This window comes from Hyperoodon ampullatus (assembly GCF_949752795.1).
Source record: "Hyperoodon ampullatus genome assembly, chromosome: 1".
In the NCBI taxonomy this organism is placed as follows: domain Eukaryota; kingdom Metazoa; phylum Chordata; class Mammalia; order Artiodactyla; family Ziphiidae; genus Hyperoodon; species Hyperoodon ampullatus.
In genome coordinates, this window is record NC_136914.1 from 163070393 (window position 1) to 163089731 (window position 19339).

A 19339-nucleotide genomic window follows, 5' to 3' on the forward strand; every position below is an offset into this window, starting at 1 on the left:
CATACTCCTGTATACAGTTGACCCACGAATAACATGAGTTTGAAATGTGTGGGTCCACTTATACTTGGATTTTTTTCACTAAGTACATACTTTGGTACTACTCAATCCTTGGTTGGTTGAATCATCTCTAGATCACTTATAATACCGAATACAATGTAAATGCTATGTAAATAGTTGTAAATACAATGTATATACTACGTAAATACTTGCTGGCATGTGGCAAATTCAAGTTTTGCTTTTTGGAACTTTGTGGAATTTTTTTTTTTAATCCTTGGTTGAATCTGCAGATGGGGAACTGGCAGATATGGAAGGCTGTACTTATTACCACATAATTAGCAGTTGGAATCTTTGGGCCTAAAATCTGGGCAAAATGATGTTATTATCAAAAAGCTTTGAGTTTAAATTCTGCTTCCGGAGAACAGGATGAGCATTAGATGAGGTGCAGGTGAAAGTCTGACGCCTGGCTCACAGGAAATCTTCAACAAATGTTCTTCTCCCTTCTAGGCTTATTTATAGGACCATGAGCCCACCAGTCTAATCTCCCTGCACCTCACTGGGCTTGACCTGCTCATCCCCTAACAAGATGCCTTGGGAATGAGAGATGGTGAAGCTCTTGGCTGCTAAGATGTGTTCTCCATATGTTTGGTTCATACATTCAAGCCTTTACTCACTTCTTCCAACCTCATCCAGGTTTGCCTGTCAGTGGGGATAGAGGTCTTGGCATCTAAGGAAAGGGGCGTGTCCATCACACCCTTGAAATAACGTGTATCTGTGAGAAGAGAAAAAATTTAAGATCATACTTACATGGCTCAGCATATTATAATTTATAAACTATTTGCCTATCTACAAACTCATTGACTCATCACAATATAGGTATGAGGCAAGTCATTCTACTTCCACTTAACGGATGAAGAGACTGAGGTTCAAAGAGGAGAAGTCACTCCTCTTGGTCCATACACGTAAATGTCAAAGTCTGGACCTGAACATTCTTCATTCTCTTATCCACTTGGAGAATTCTACTCATCTGTCAAGGCTTGGGCTGTGTCATGCCCTTCGAAAATCTTCCTAGACACCTGCACACCACCCCTGGCTCTCTTTTCCATGTCATATACTTAACATATGCTTAATTATATACTTAACATAATTATATACATTATCTACTTAACTTATTCTATCATACTTATCTGTTTATCTGTCTTTCTGCCATTAGATTGTGACCTTCCTGAGAACATGGATTATGCTTTGTTTATCTCTATGTCACTTGATCAATCTTAATGTGATAACTGGCACACTGTAGATACTCAGTAAATGCTTGCTGAGCAAATGAAGAAAGGGATATCATTATTATTTACAAGGTGATTCTCCCCAGTAGATTCATTTCAATAAATCAGGCTCTCAGAAATGACAAATGCTTTCTCTTTTCCCTTACAGCAGTGTGCTTTACCTAAGGTTCAGAGAACTTGCTGGAGCTGCCCAAAGCACCCCAGTTAGAAAGAGGCAAAGGTGGATTTGTTATAAGGTCTTCTTTCTCTTAAAAAGCTTGGCTTTGCTGCCATGTCCTAGTGCCACTCATATGCTGGTTACTGGCAAAACATATCAGCCATATTACAAAGTCTTCCTTTTTACTGTAATCTCCTCTATGCAAACTTTGTCTTAACAGGGATGTTGCCCACATTCCTGCCAGTCAATCTTCTGTCATGCTCGTCAGTTATTTCTAGGACGCAAGATGAGCATCATGATAATAATAACCAATAGTCAAAGAGCTCTGACTCTGTGTTAAGTCCTCTGGTGAGAACTCAGCATGCATCATACATGTGATCTTCAAAAAACACTCTGTGGGTAAGTTCTCTTATTATGAACCCTGTTTTCTGATAGAGAAAATGATTTTTAGATGCTTGCTCAAGGTCACACAGCTAATAAGACATAGAGGCATGATTTTAAACTAGAGCTATTTAATTCAGAACCTGCAGCTTTAGTTGCTATGCATTATTGCAGCACGGACATGAATTTTTCAGATTTCAGACCCCAAATGTTACCTGCATATTCAGATTCCTTTATAGGCCTGGCTGGTAAAATTTTCACTGATTGCCGTGCTTCTACCATATGAACCTCAGGGTCTTCATAGTCCTCATCTGTGTGGCCTTTTGCTCCATCGAGGCCTGCTGCTAATTTCCTTCCCTAAGGAGGGAACATTTGAGTGAGTCAAGGAAAGGTACAATAATGACAAAGATTATAGACTACCATGCTAGCTAGGGGAGTAATATCGATTCTCTTAGCTTGGAGTTAAAGATTTGAGAGTCTGGGATCTGAGGCAGTTAAATTCTTGTAGTAGGCAGAATTCTAACGATATCCCTAGAATGACATCAACATTATGATGGAGTGAGACACTCCCTTTGTCTCTCCCCTTCAATCTACAACTAATAAAACATCCATAACTCAACAAAGGTTCCTCTGCCCAAGACACCAGGACTCCAGAGAGATCCACATGTTTGTACATCTGAAGGTAGGTAGATTGGAATACATAGAGAGGGTAAAATCAGGGGAACAGTAGAGGTGGTGCCCATAATCCCGACCCCCAGAAAACCTGGTGGCAGCAGCAGAGGCGGTACACTACTCTAATTTCCTGGTTACAGTGGTGCCCATGGCCACAAGGAACTGTACAGCAGCAGCAGCAGGACCTGCAAACTCCAGGTGTGCCTGTGATTCTGGCACCCCCTGCCCATGGCTCCCCATCCCTTGCTACGGTAACATTGCCAATAACTCAAGCAACACTGGACATGAAGATGCCAGTAGCAGCAGTGACATTGATATCAGCAAGGCACCAGTGATCCCAGAGGCATAAACTGCAATGACAAGGGCACCAGTGAGAACTCTGGTAGAGGCAGAGGAGGGTGGAAACTGCTGATTCTCAAATAGAGCCAGAGGCAGCTCAGATAAGAAAAAACAAAAATGTGCTATAGCAGCACCTACTGAAAAACAAAAGAAAGGTCTCTAATTACCAATCTGTGAAACTGTTAGAATCAAAGTAAACAAAGTTTTACCTAAACAAGAGAGCTGTTTACTACTTCAAATGCACTGGTAGAGGAACAACTCATCAAGCACCATGAAAAACCATGGTAACACAGTATCACAAAATGAATATGAAAATTATCCAGAAACCAAATTTAAGTCACAGGAGACTGTGATCTAACTGATAGAGTTAAAAATAGCTGTCATGAGGAAACTCAACAAGCCATAAGAAAACTCAGAAAGCAATTCAATGAGCTCAGGAATAAAACCAATGACAGAAGGAATACTTTACCAAAGAGACTAAAACTCTAAAAAATAATCAAGCAGAAATTCTGAGCTTGAGAACTCAATAAATGAGATGAAGAATACATTCGAAAGCATTGGAAATAGAGCAGATAATGTGGAAGAGAGAATCAGTGAGCTCAAAGATAGAAATTTAAAAATGATTCAGGTAGAAGAGGAGAGAGAACTAAGATTTTTTTTTTAAATGAAGAAATTCTATAAGAACTATCTGATTGCATTAGAAAAAAGCACCATAAGAATAGCGGGTATACCAGAAAAGGAAGAGAAGGAGAAGGGAGTAGAGAGCTTATTTAAAAAAATAATAGCTGAGAACTTCCCAAACCTGAGGAAGGAACTGGATATACAAGTCTACGAAGCTAATAGAACACCTAATTATCTTAGTGAAAAAAGACCTTCTCCAAGACACATTATATTAAAACTGCCAAAAGTCAATGATAAAGAAAGAGTATTAAAGGCAGTGAGGGAAAAAAAAGACAGTAACCTACAAAGGTATTCCCATTAGGCTATCAGCAGACTTCTCAGCAGAAACTCTGTAGGCCATGAGAGAAAGAAATGACATACTCAAAATACTGAAAGATAAAAACTGTGAGCCAAGAATACTCTATCCAGCAAAGTTATCTTTCAGATATAAAGGAGAAATAAAGGCTTTCCCAGACAAATAAAACCTGAGGGTTTTCATCACCACCAGACCTGCCTTACAAGAAATGTTGAAAGGAGCTCTTCTACTTGAAACAAAAAGGTAAAAGTATACAAAACTTTGAGTAATGTGATAAATAGAGAGAATCAGAAAATTGCAACTCTATATCAGAATTGGTTGTTAAACACTTAATTATAGCATAAAGGTTAAAGGAGAAAACACTAAAAATAACTATAACTACTTAAATTTGGTAATGAACTCACAACATAAAAAGGGATGTTTTTGTGGCAACAAAAATATGAGGGGGAGAAGAAAAGGATACAACCTGTATAGACAAATGAACATAAGACTAAACAATATGCTACTGAACAAATATTGGGTTAATGGAAAAATTCAAAGGAGAAATTAAAAAAAAAACACATGAGGACAAATAAAAATGAAAATATGACATACCAAAACCTATGCATGCAGCCAAGCAGTACTAAGAGGAAAGGTAGCAATATAGGCCTACCTCAAGAAATAAGAAAAATCTTGAATAAATAATATAACCTTATACATAAAATAGCTAGAAAAAGAAGAGAAAACAAGGCCCAAAGTCAGTAGAAGGAAGAAAATAATAAAAATCAGAGCAGAAGTAAATGAAATAGAGAAAAAAAGACAACAGAAAAAGATGAATGAAACTAAGACCTGCTTCTTTGAAAAGATAAATGAAATGGGCAAACCTTTAGCTAGACATACTAAGAAAAAATGAGAAGGCTTAAATAAATAAAATCTGAAGCAAAAGAGAAGTTACAACAAATACCACAGAAATACAAAAGATTATAAGAGACTACTATGAATAGCTATATGCCAACAAATTGGATAGCTAAAATTAAATGGATATAAATTCTTAGAATTATATAACCTTCCAAGACTGAATCATGAAGAACTAGATTTTCTGAATAGACTGATCCATAGTAAGGAGATTGAAGCAGTAATCAAAAACCTTTCAAAAACAAAAGTCCAGGAGACATTCAAGATGGAGGAAGAGTAAGATGTGGGGATCAGCTTCCTCCCCACAAATGCATCAGAAACACATCTATACATGGAAAAACTCCTACAGAACATCTACTGAACACTGGCAGAAGACATTAGACTTCCCCCCTAAATATATATATTTTTTCCATTTCCTCTTTTTGTGAGTGTGTATGTGTATGCTTCTTTGTGTGATTTTGTCTGTATAGCTTTGCTTTTACCATTTGTCCTAGAGTTCTGTCTGTCGTTTTTTTATTTTTTAGTATAGTTTTTAGCACTTGTTACCATTGGTAGATATATTTTTTGGTTTGGTTGCTCTCTTCTTTCTTTCTTTTTTTAATTACTTTTAAATTTTTTAAATTTTTAATAATTTAAAAAATTCTTTATTTTAATAACTTTATTGTATTCTATTATATTTTCTTTCTTTCTTTCTTTCTTTCTTTCTTTCTTTCTTTCTTTCTCCCTTTTCTTCTGAGCCATGTGGCTGACAGGGTCTTGATGCTCTGGCCGGGTGTCAGGCCTGAGCCTCTGAGGTGGGAGAGCTGAGTTCAGGACATTGGTCCACCAGAGAGCTCACAGCTCCATGTAATATCAAATGGTGAAAGCACCCCAAGAGATCTCCATCTCAACACTAAGACCCAACTCCACTCAACGAGCAGCAAGTTACAGTGCTGGACAGACTATGCCAAAAAAACTAGCAAGACAGGAGCGCAACCCCACCCATTAGCAGAGAGGCTGCCTAAAATCATATTAAGGTCACAGACACCCCAAAACACACCACCAGAGGGGGTCCTGCCCACCAGAAAGACAAGATCCAGCCTCATCCACCAGAACACAGGCACCAGTCCCCTCCATCAGGAAGCCTACACAACCCACTGAATCAACCTCAGCCACTGGGGGCAGACACCAAAAACAACGGGAACAATGGACCTGCAACCTGTGAAACGGAGACCCCAAACACAGTAAGTTAAGGAAAATGAGAAGACAGAGAAATACACAGCAGATGAAGGAGCAAGGTAAAAACCCACCAGACCAAAGAAATGAAGAGGAAATAGGCAGTCTCCCTGAAAAATAATTCAGAGTAATGATAGTAAAGATGATCCAAAATCTTGGAAATAGAATGTAGAAAATACAAGAAACGTTTACCAAGGACCTAGAAGAACTAAAGAGCAAATAAAAAATGATGAACAACACAATAAATGAAATTAAAAATTCTCTAGAAGGAATAAATAGCAGAATACCTGAGGCAGAAGAATGGATAAGAGACCTGGAAGATAAAATATTGGAAAAGACCGCCACAGAGCAGAATAAAGAAAAAAGAATGAAAAGAATTGAGAACAGTATCAGATACCTCTGGGACAACATTAAACGCACCAACATTCAAATTATAGGGGTCCCAGAAGAAGAAGAGAAAAAGAAAGGGTCTGAGAAAATATTTGAAGGGATTATAGTTGAAAACTCTCCAAATATGGGAAAGGAAATAGTTAAAAGTCCAGGAAGCACAGGGAGTCCCATACAGGATAAATCCAAGGAGAAACATGCCAAGACACATATTAATCAAACTATCAAAAATTAAATACAAAGAAAAATATTAAAAGCAGCAAGGGAAAAGCAACAAATAACATACAAGGGAATCCCCATAAGGTTAATAGCTGATCTTTCAGCAGAAACTCTGCAAGCCAGAAGGGAGTGACAGAACATATTTAAAGTGATGAAAGGGAAAAACCAACAACCAAGATTACTCTACCCAGCAAGGATCTCACTCAGATTCGATGGAGAAATTAAAACCTTTACAGACAAGCAAAAGTTAAGAGAATTCAGCACCACCAAACCAGCTTTATAACAAATGCTAAAGGAACTTCTCTAGGCAGGAAACACAAGGGAAGGAAAAGATCCGCAATAACAAAACCAAAACAGTTAAGAAAATGGTAATAGGAACATACATATTGATAACTATCTTAAATGTAAATGGATTAAATGCTCCAACCAAAAGACACAGACTGGCTGAATGGATACAAAAACAAGACCCATATATATGCTGTCTACAAGAGACACACTACAGGCCTAGGGACCCATACAGACTGAAAGTGAGGGCATGGAAAAAGATATTCCATGCAAATGGAAATCAAAAGAAAGCTGGAGTAGCAATTCTCATATCAGACAAAATTGACTTTAAAATAAAGACTATTACAAGGGACAAAGAAGGCCACTACATAATGATCAAGGGATCAATCCAAGAAGACAATATAACAATTGTAAATATTTATGAACCCAATATAGGTGCACCTCAATACATAAGGCAAATGCTAACAGCCATGCAAGGGGAAATCAACAGTAACACAATCATAGTAGGGGACTTTAACATGCCACTTTTACCAATGGACAGATCATCCAAAATGAAAATAAATAAGAAACACAAGCTTTAAATGATACATTAAACAAGATGGACTTAATTGATATTTATAGGACATTCCATCGAAAAATATCAGAATACATTTTCTCTCAGGTGCTCATGGAACATTCTCCAGGATAGATCATATCTTGGGTCACAAATCAAGCCTTGGTAAATTTAAGACAATTGAAATCATATCAAGCATCTTTTCTGACGACAACGCTATGAGAGTAGGTATCAATTACGGGAAAAAATCTGTAGGAAAACTACTAAATAACCAAGAGGTCACTGAAGAAATCAAAGAGGAAATAAAAAAATACCTAGAAACAAATGACAATGAAAACACGATGACTGAAAACCTATGGGATGCAGCAAAAGCTGTTCTAAGAGGGAAGTTTATAGCAATACAATCCTACCTTAAGAAGCAAGAAACATCTCAAATAAACAACCTAACCTTACAACAAAAGCAATTAGACAAAGAAGAACAAAAAAGTCCCCAAAGTTAGCAGAAGGAAAGACATCATAAAAATCAGATCAGAAATAAATGAAAAAGAAATGAAGGAAACAATAACAAAGATCAATAAAACTAAAAGCTGTTTCTTTGAGAAGATAAACAAAATTTATAAACCACTAGCCAGACTTATCAAGAAAAAAAGGAAGAAGACACAAATCAATAGAATTAGAAATGAAAAAGGAGATGTAACAGCTGACACTGTAGAAATACGAAGGATCATGAGAGATTACAACAAGCAACTATATGCCAATAAAATGGACAACCTGGAAGAAATGGACAAATTCTTAGAAATGCACAACCTGCCAAGACTGAAGCAGGAAGATATAGAAAATATAAACAGACCAATCACAAGCACTGAAATTGAGACTGTGATTAAAAATCTCCTGAGAAACAAAAGCCCAGGACCAGATGGCTTCACAGGCAAATTCTGTCAAACATTTAGAGAAAAGCTAACACTTATCCTTCTCAAACTCTTCCAAAATATAGCAGAGGGAGGAACAGTCCCAAACTCATTCTATGAGGCCACCATCACCCTGATACCAAAAGCAGACAAATATGTCACAAAGAAAGAAAACTACAGGCCAATACCACTGATGAACATAGATACAAAAATCCTTAACACAATACTACCAAACAGAATGCAACAACACATTAAAAGGATCATACACCATGATGAAGTGGGGTTTATCCCAGGAATGCAAGGATTCTGCAATATATGCAAATCAATCAATGTGATAAACCATATTAACAGACTGAAGGAGAAAAACCACATGATCATCTCAATAGATGCAGAAAAAGCTTTCAACAAAATTTAACACCGATTTATGATAAAAACTCTTCAGAAAGTAGGCAAAAAGGGATGTTACCTCAACATAGTAAAGGCCATATATGACAAACCCACAGCCAACATCATTCTCAATGGTGAAAAACTGAAACCATTTCCTCTAAGATCAGGAACAAGACAAGGTTGTTCACTCTCACCACTATTATTCAACATAGTTTTGGAAATTTTAGCCACAGCAATCAGAGAAGAAAAAGAAATAAAAGGAATCCAAATCAGAAAAGAAGTAAAGCTGTCACTGTTTGCAGATCACATATACTATATATAGAAAATCCTAAAGATGCTACCAGAAAACTGCTAGAGCTAATCAATGAATTTGGTAAAGTAGCAGGATACAAAATTAATGCACAGCAATCTCTTGCATTCTTATACACTAATGATGAAAAATCTGAAAGAGAAATTAAGGAAACACTCCCATTTACCATTGCAACAAAAAGAATAAAATACCTAGGAATAAATCTACCTAAGGAGACAAAAGACCTGTATGCAGAAAACTATAAGACACTGATGAAAGAAATTAAAGATGATACAAACAGATGGAGAGAGATATACCATGTTCTTGGATTGGAAGAATCAACATTGTGAAAATGACTATACTACCCAAAGCAATCTACAGATTCAATGCAATCCCTGTCAAACTACCAATGGCATTTTTCACAAAACTAGAACGAAAATTTTCACAATTTGTATGGAAACACAAAGACCTCAAATAGCAAAAGCAACCTCGAGAAAGAAAAACGGAGCTGGAGGAATCAGGCTCCCAGACTTCAAACTATACTACAAAGTTACAGTAATCAAGACAGTACGGTATTGGCACAAAAACACAAATATAGATCAAAGGAACAGTATAGAAAGCCCAGAGATAAGCCCTGACACATATGGTCACCTTATTTCTGATAAAGGAGGCAAGAATATACAATGGAGAAAAGACAGGCTTTTCAATAAGTGGTGCCAGGAAAACTGGACAGCTACATGTAAAAGAATGAAATTAGAACACCCCCTAACACCATACAGAAAAGTAAACTCAAAGTGGTTTCAAGACCTAAATGTAAGGCCAGACACTATAAAACTCTTAGAGGAAAACATAGGCAGAACACTCTATGACCTAAAACACAGCAAGATCCTTTTTGACCCACCTCCTACAGAAAAAGAAATAAAAATGAAAATAAACAAATGGGACCTAATGAAACTTAATTGGGAGAAAATATTTGCAAATGAAGCAACTGACAAAGGATTAATCTCCAAAATTTACAAGCAGCTCGTGCAGCTCAATATCAAAAAAACAAACAAGCCGATCCGAAAATGGGCAGAATACCTAAATAGACATTTCTCCAAAGAAGATATACAGCTTGCCAACAAACACATGAAAGGATGCTCAACATCACTAATCATTAGAGAAATGCAACTCAAAACTACAATGAGGTATCACCTCACACCAGTCAGAATAGCATCATGAAAATATGTACAAACAATAAATGCTGGAGAGAGTGTGGAGAAAAGGGAACCCTCTTGCACTGTTGGTGGGAATTTAAATTGATACAACCACTATGGAGGACAACATGTAGTTTCCTTAAAAAACTAAAAATAGAACTATCATACAACCCAGCAATCCCACTACTGGGCATATACCCTGAGAAAACCATACTTCAAAAAGAGTCATGTATCACAATGTTCATTGCAGCTCTATTTACAATAGACAGGACATGGAAGCAACCTACATGTCCATCAACAGGTGAGTGGATAAAGAAGATGTGGCACATATATACAATGGAATATTACTCAGCCATAAAAAGAAATCAGATTGAGTTATTTGTAGTGAGGTGGATGGACCTCGAGTCTGTCATACAGAATGAAGTTAAGTCAAAAAGAGAAAACAAATACCGTATACTAACACATATATATGAAATCTAAAAAAAAGTAAAAGGTTCTGAAGAACCTAGGGGCAGGACAGGAATAAAGACACAGATGTAGAGAATGGACTTGAGGACATATGGAGGGGGAAGGGTAAGCTGGGACGAAGTGAGAGAGTGGCATGGACATATATACACTACCAAATGTAAAATAGATAGCTAGTGGAAAGCATCCACACAGCACAGGGAGATCAGCTCGGTGCTTTGTGTCCACCTAGAGGGCTGGGATACGGAGTTTGGGAGGGAGACGCAAGAGGGAGGAGGTATGGGGATATATGTATATGTATAGCTGATTCACTTTGTTATAAAGCAGAAACTAACACACCATTGTAAAGCAATTATACTCCAATAAAGATATTAAAGGAAAAATGAGCAAATCGAGTACAACAATACATTAGGATCATACACCACAATCAAATGAGATTTATTCCAGGGATGGAAGGATAGTTCAATCTGCAAATCATTCAACACGATACACCACATTAACAAAATGAAGGATTAAAAAATCACATATTGACTTCAATAGATGCAGAAAAGTATTTGACAAGTTTCAACATCTGTTTATGATAAAAACTCAATAAAATGAGTATAGGAAGCATATACCTTAACATAATAAAGGCCATATATGACAAACCCACAGTTAACATCATACTCAACCAGAAGTGTCTTAACTGAGATCATGAATGTAAAATTTTTAGCAAAATACCTGATGGTCAGCACTCACTAAACACTAGTTGTAAACATTATTATGACTGCTACTGTGATAACAACTACTATTAAAAAAAGCTTGAGATAAGAGAAGGCCACCAATCATGGTTTGTTCTCCTCCCTTTAAAGTCTCTCTAACATTTGTTAAGTACTTTATATGTGTTAGGTGCTTTCTGTACTCTATTTCATTGTATAAGCAGAAATATCTATGAGGTGATTTTACTATAGTGTAGGAACCTGGAATAGATAGGCTTGAGTTTAAATTCTAGGTTGACATTATTCTCATTCTCAAATATATTTAGACAAGTGCTTTATTAGTCCCAAGCTTCCAAGTGTATGTCTTTTTTTTGTCATCACTCTATCAAAGCAGTTTGGTAAAAGTAAAGACTAGTTACAGGATGAGTCTGCTTTCCAGGTAAGCAATAGCACAGGGGGAACTCACCAGACCCCTATCTGGAGGACATTTTGGGCCCCACTTTGGCTCAAGGCAACTCTGCTCATTCCATGAAAAGGTGTAGAATGCAATTTAGTAAATCTCTGTTCTCCATGGGACAGCATAAAGAAGGAGATGGACCCACTGAAGACAACAATTTTGACTTTCAATGTGCTAGCCCTTGATTTTCCCAAGTGCTTCCTATGGAAAGCAAGGCTTGAGTCTTACATGAACAGAGGAATCAGGCAAGTTTTGAAGGGCCTGTTTATCAAACGTAAGGAGTTCAGGTGCAGGAGACCAGGGACCAACATAGTGATTTAAGAGCAGGAACAGGTTAGAGGGGAGAGCTTGGTGACCCAAAGGAAAAAGATTACATCATTGAACACAAAGTTGGGGTAGAAACATTTGCATATTTATGTTCATGCTGTGCCCCCAGCAACAGGTCATTATAGCCCTGAAACCCTGCCTAATTGGTCTGGTCTCAGGAGGTAAGCAGGGATCAGACTGGGAGTTCTTGGATGGGAAACCAGGTGAGATTGGTCTGCTTAGCGTTAACATGGATCCAAGATGGAGTCATCCTATCCTACATCTAAACTGTGAGTCCACTTTATGACCTTGGGGAGGTTACTTAACCTCCCGTACTTCAGTCTGTAAATTGGAGAAGGCTAAAGTTACCTTATTTGGTTGCAGTCAGAGATTAATTGAGCAAATTGTATATGAAGGTTCTACTCTGGTGCCTGCCCATGACAGGAGCTCAGGACATGCTAGATCCCTTCTCTCTAGTTGACGTGCTGAGTATCAGTGGAGCTGAGTGCCCATGGAAAAGCAAAGATGCTGGGAGTGCACTCCAGGGTTTTTCACAATTGACCTGGCAAAGCGGGGGAGGTGACTGGGCTGTTCTCCTCCAGAACTGCACACAGAAGTGAGTTCTGAGCTGAAGCACCAGTATTTGACTCCTTTGGGATTTGACAGATAGACATTTTTGCAAGGACATCATTTTTATACTATTATGGCAACCAAGACTCCTCAGAGCACAGTCTCTTTGGGAAAGCCTTGGACCTGCTGGAAGAACTGGAGATGTGAGACAGAGCCCATCTTTAGTCCTGTCACCTTGCTAGACTTCATGGGGGCAGGGCACAAAGGAACAGCAACCACCACTTCAGGTCTGAAGAGAATCTACATCAGACCCTCAGAATCTTGCCCCCAGGACCAAATATAAATATTTTGGTTTATTTTTTCCAGAAAGAGAAAGGGACAGAGTTTTATTTTAAATATCATGCATTACATCTATTTATCTATTAACCTATCTAGTATCTGTCTACTGTCACTATCAGGGTTCTTACTAAAAGCTCAGTATATATAAGCCTTATACTTTATAAAATATTTTGTGATTGACTGATTGATTCATCGTTTGTATGTGTATGTGAGTGTGTGTCCTGGGATGAAGAGCCATAGCTTTAATTTAATTTAAAAACCTATTTATTTATTTATTATTATTTTTGGCTGTATTGGGTCTTTGTTGCTGCGTGTGGGCTTTCTCTAGTTGCGGTGAGCAGGGGCTACTCTTTGTTGTGGTGTGCGGGCTTATTGCAGTGGCTTCTCTTGTTGTGGAGCACGGGCTCTAGGCACGTGGGCTTCAGTAGTTGTGGCATGTGGGCTCAGTAGTTGTGGCTCGTGGGCTCTAGAGTGCAGCAGGCTCAGTAGTTGTGGTGCACAGACTTAGTTGCTCCAAGGCATGTGGGATCTTCCCAAACCAGGGCTCGAACCCATGTCCCTTGCATTGGCAGGTGGATTCTTAACCACTGCGCCACCAGAGAAATCCAAATTCTTAAAGTAGTCTTTCAAATAGTAAAGAATCAATGATTTTACAGGTAAATCCTGTCTATCTATCTATCTAGCATATATTTATCATCTATCTATCTCTATCATTTCTATCTATCCCATTTATCATCTATAGATAGGTTAGTTAAAAGTATTCAAATTATGTAAATTATAATTTAACAATTACATTATTTATAGTATTAGATATCTGATTTCATGTTATAAATTTAAAATTTTCTTGTCATTAAACTTCTTTGTAAATATTATTAATGACTTCATAATATGAATATATCATAATACATTCAATGATTCTTCTATTATTGAATATTTAGCATGATCCTAGTGTGTTGCCATTTAAAATATATTATAAAATATAGATGAGTATTTAAATATTAATCCAAATTTTAGCTTAATTCTTTAATTTAAATTCCCAACCATAGAATTACGGGGCCTAAGAAAATGGACATTTTTATATTTGTTAGTTAATATTATGAAATTGCTTTCCAAAGAGTTTCTTGCAATTTAAAATTTCACCATGAGTTTTAGGAAGTGATTTTCTCATCACACACTTGCCAGCACCATGTGTTGGTATTTTCACCTTATTCAATCTTCACAATGGCCATTGTGAGTTAATTTTTGTCTTTATTGTATAGTTGAGGAATGGAAATATAATGTTTTTCTCTTTCTCTATATTAATGCCTCAATATTTATTTATTTTTCCAGTTTTACTGAGAAATAATTGACATACATCACTGTATAAGTTTAAGACATACAGCATGATGATTTGATTTACATATATTGTAGGAATACAGTTTTCTACGCAAGAACTGAAATGCAGTTTTCTCTGCCAGGGAATTATGCCATTTGGAAAAGTTTAATTGTTTTAAATTCACTAAGTACCTTGAAAAAAGCCACTTACTTTGTAAATATCAAACACTGACAAAATAGGTAAGGAAAGCAGCTGACTTACGCCGTCAAGAGGAGGCTCATTAATAGTCTGGTACTGGCCTGCCAACAAAAAGAGACCAAAATGTTATTGCAAAACACTGGGAAGACTGAGCCCTTGTTTTTCTCCAGAAATCTTGTGCTCATTTCAATTAATTTTTCTTGACTGTAATTGCTCAAAATGAAGTGCACATTTCCATGCTTCTCATTCTATCAGCTGCTCTTACATAACAGGGGCAATGGAAAAGGAGGAAAGAGAATCAAATCCCAACTAAGAAGCCTTTCCACAGCAAGCTAACCTTCTCACTGGAAGAGAAACAATGTTAGAAAGAACGCCGCCCCCCAATCAGTAGCACCCAAAGTAATGACTCAGCAACATCTCAGCCAATGACCACATGTGTTTTCCCCTTGCCCTCTGGCACACGTTGCACTTGCAATAATGTGTCCACACATTGTCTTCTTGAACAGACTCTACATATTTAAGAGTAGGGGCCATATCTACTTATTCATCTATCCCTGGCTTGAGGTACAGGGCCCTATTGACCAAATGAATTCTTGATAGGCGTTTGTTGAATAAATCTTGTTCAGCAGATGTTTCTCAACACTCAACTTCCTCCCTTGGACTTGTTCTATGAAAGATGGCCAGAAGGTCATCTAGTGTACTCAGTGCTCGATGTTTTACATTTTACCCTCAGATTATGCAAAACCACCAAAGAATTGCTCACATGACCTGCAGGTTTTTTTCCTTCCTCATACACTTAATTTTCCTAAATTGCAGTATAATTTCATGCTGTTAGTCTGAATTTAGGAACACTGTAGGCAGAAAATGTTCTTATCGTGTTCTCTTTATTAGCACATATACGAGAAGTTTCTAGTAGGTCTCAGGACCAGAAGCTGCACACTTCTTTGCTTTGATTTAATGGAAAACATCAATCCTAGAAGAGATCACATTTCCCTTCCTCCTTTAGCTGTTAAGACTCTCAGGGAAAATTTCTAGCCTGCGTCCAAATAGTGCAGAGGACCATGGTATGATGTGTATTTCTACCTTTTGGTCTGGCTTCATCACGTTCTTAAACTTTTGTCCTTTCACCCTGAATTCTCTTCCCATACCAAAATACAAAATTAATAGCTGTGAATTTGTGCCAGCATGCCAAAGTCTCCTGTAGGGTATAATGTATAAATGAATGAAACTTTGGCTCAGTGGAAACACAGTTCTATGGAATTTGCCTAGGATCAGTGCATGGGGGAAGTGTTAAGCCAGAGCTAATCTCCTGAGATAATGAGCCAGGAGGAGGAGTATCCTGTCTGCACCTGCCACCAGTTACATTCTATTCTGGTGGTAGGACCAGCAGCAAACACTAACCCGGGGCACTAATAACATCTCCCTGTCCCAGTACAATTACACCCATAGTGAGATCCCTGGCAGAGAAACCTACAGGTTTTCCAGCCCTTTAGCAATTTGTACTCTCTCATGAATTGAGTTAAATTAATAATGTCACCCATTAAACACCAGCTGGTCTGGCAGGCACAAATGAGCACAGACTTACTGGGGATCCGCTCTGGCACTTGTGATCTAGGAAAGCAGCTCCACTGTCTAATTCAGGGTTCAATATCATTTCATTTTAGGATATTGGTTTCATTGAATATAGTCATTATACCCACATTCTCATGGAGAGCTGTGGGGATCTCTTCTTTCAGCAGCATTGCAATCTGAGACCCTCCTGGATTCCCCAAATATGCTACGTGCCACTTCTGGGTCTTTGCTTGTGTTGATTCCACCTGGAGTCCCTGCCTCCTCCATTTTGTTTTCCAAAATGCTCAGTAAACTTTGAGATCCTCCTGGGGCTTCCCTTTCTGACCACTACAGGTCACTGTAATCTCACTGAATCAGTTAGATCTGTCATTTTCTGTTTTACTCACCATTACGCAAATAAAAAGAAGCAGCGCTGATTACTTCTTTGTTGTTTAAGTCCACTACCCTTCTATAGGGAAGGAATTATATTTTATCTCGATCTCCCTCAGTACCTACCTGTGTTATGAACAATGCAGAGTCTTGGAAATGTAATTTTAAAAGCATAGTTTTAAAACAGTAAATCAGCACATGTCATTCAGGGCCCATGAAACATAGTCCAGATTCTCTGCCGTTGCTCCCAGAGGCCAGCACAGCCTGTCGCCTGCCCTGTCTCTAATCTCATCTCTTTCTAGTTTCTTCCTCCTCTGAGCTCTAACCATATCATCTTCTTTTTAAGTTTATCTAGTACAGGTACCTCAGAGATGTCGCATGTGTCCCTTAGTCCAGAAAGTTCTCTCCTCAGCTCTGCCCAGGCCTGGATACTTTTCATCCATCATACTGTGTCTTAAATGTCATCTCCTCTGGAGGAGCCTCCCTGACTACCAATCTCAGCTAAAAATTAAGGAGCACCCTCCAGCCCCGGTCATCACTAGCTCAGGCGCCTGGCAGTGGTGAGAATGCTGTGTGCTCACCAAACCCCCTTTCCACTTCCTGTGGGCGCTCGGCTGGCGCACAATTCCTGGCGTCCCTTGCACTGGGCGGTCTTGGCATGGAGCTATGGACGCTGGGATGAGACAGGTGTGATGGATTCCACTCCAGGCCAGCCCACTTGACTCTCCACCTCTCATTCCTGCCTCAGTGGCTGGCCAGAGACAGAGGACCCCAAGGCCCTCAGGGATAATGGAAGCCACTGGGTAAAAGGAGAGTGAATCCCAAATGAATGTTTGGAAAAAGGCCTCCTTCAGTTTACATTGGATTGTGATGTGAGCAAGAAATAAACCTTTGTTTTATTAAACTACTAACATTTGTAGTTTATGCAATATAGATGTTTGTCCTCCTTGATTAATACACCCTGCTCAGCTTCTCCTTAGCATGTAAGAACAAAGCAAGCCAACGAATATATCACACAGTTACAGACGGTGGTGCCTGTCTCCCCCGAGGCAGTGGTGAGATTCCAGGCTCTTGATCATTCCTGCAACCCTGTGTATGGTAAGTGACAATAAATGAACAGTCAGCTGTGGGAACACCCAGAACTTGGAACCAGCGACAGAACTTTCAGTAGAACCTGATCCCCTCCCTTGCTGAGTGAACTTGAGATTGGCGCTCCTTCTTGCTGGGCCCAGATCCTCACCATAGTAACAGTCCCCCAAATTCTTCCCAGTCTTTGAGTCTTCCTGGAACTGAAGGATAGATTGGCTTCTCAGAGAGAGCCATTTTTTAGAAAGATGCGGGAAGCTGCTTAGTAGCTTTCCACATCACCATCTTGGAAGAGTGATGGTGATGCTGTGACAGTGGAGGGTCCCTCATCACCTTCTGGAACCAAACAGCCACAGAGAACAACTGATTTCTGTGTGACCCTCAAGGAAACACCTTTTTACAAAAGGCAGCATTTCCCTAACAGTTATTTTTAAGAGGGAAGTGAAGATGAATATGTGTCATGTAAAGCTCAGGGGGTTTCCTGACTGGCAGAAGCAATTACCCCAGACTTTAGTCATGAACATGGACACCTCATGCCTGCAGAGGTGTGACAAAGGTGTACGACCAATGCCCATCAAATTTAGGTCCCCTGAACTTTGGCATCTTGGATGCTTTATAAAAAAGGAAGAAAGCAAACTTGGGTCCCAGAACAAATCAATTGCATTTTACACAAGCTCCTATGGTGATATTTATTCTGGTCTCAGAAGTCTGAGAATTAGTGACATAGAAGCTCCCACTCTTGTCCAGTGGAAGGTGAGCCATGTGAGTTAAATAAAGTGAGGAAGAGAGACTCTCAGGCTATTTTCACTTATAAACACTTCCATGAACTTAAGCCCCTGGAGGTGCAAGGCTGGTGCCTTGTCTACGTCCTCATTTAGTACTTTTAAAGGGGCAGGGTAGCTGGCTGAGCACACAAGTGCTATTACCATGGGATAGGCATGGGTGAAGAAAATCCCGAACTAGTCCCATGAAGAGAATATGCTTCCCTGGTGTGAGAAGGAGGGTAGAAGTAGGAAGCCTGCAGAGTTCTAGAACTTTCTGTTTCTCTAGGAAGTGAAATGAGTTAACAGGCCTTTCAGATGATTGTATTTCTAAACCAGACAGGTTCCCCAAGCAAAACCATCTTCTGCTTTCATTTCAGTCATGAAACTTCAGAGGGAGAGGCACAGGGGGAGAGAGGAATGGTGAGGGTTAGGGTTGCTTCCAATTCCAGAGGCTGCCAGCTGGACTTATAAATATGTAGAAAAAAGCAAGAGGCCAGTGAATCCCAACTTCCCGTCACTAAGTACTCCAGAGCAGAGACCATTGTGTCTCCCCATATCGATTTTCCCTTGCTTCTCTGTACTAGAACTCCTCCTGGTTGGCTGGGTACATGGCCACCTTGAGTAAGTCCTTATTACCTGTCCTAATCTTCATGTGGGCATGAGTTCAAGTTTTGGTTGATGGAAGAGGTGGAAAATCAACTCACCATTTCCAGGAAACTTTCTTGAGGGAAATTATTGTGCACGATTCATTCCGTCTTCTCCTTCCCTTCCTCCCTCCTGCAGCCCAGAGCGCAGACATCACTATCTTAGGTGATGGTATGGAGGCCAACTAGAGGCAGGGAGGGATGCAGGAGGGGCAGGGCCTCTGAGGACCCTGAGGAGAAGAGCTGCCAAACAGCCTTGGACTGCTTGCCTCTGGACTTGACTTACATAAAAAAAATATACATAAACATTTGTCATGTTTCAGCCCCACGATTTCTTTTTTAAAGTGTCTTGCAGCCTTAATTTTTTTTTTTTATCAGCCTTGGTGCTCACCAATAATATAGCAGAGACTCTGAT

General features: G+C 39.0%; 1 protein-coding gene across 1 annotated transcript in view; it reads right to left on the minus strand.

Moving 5' to 3' along the window:
- Nucleotides 1-19339, minus strand: part of CLNK (cytokine dependent hematopoietic cell linker) — a gene marked incomplete at both ends in the record, with an annotated part of 173838 nt that overhangs the window by 68289 nt on the left and 86210 nt on the right. The window contains 3 exons of the mRNA XM_079711583.1: nucleotides 672-769; nucleotides 2037-2178; nucleotides 14553-14590. Coding sequence (XP_079567709.1) covers nucleotides 672-769; nucleotides 2037-2178; nucleotides 14553-14590 — 278 coding nt within the window. The remainder of the gene's footprint in view (nucleotides 1-671; nucleotides 770-2036; nucleotides 2179-14552; nucleotides 14591-19339) is intronic.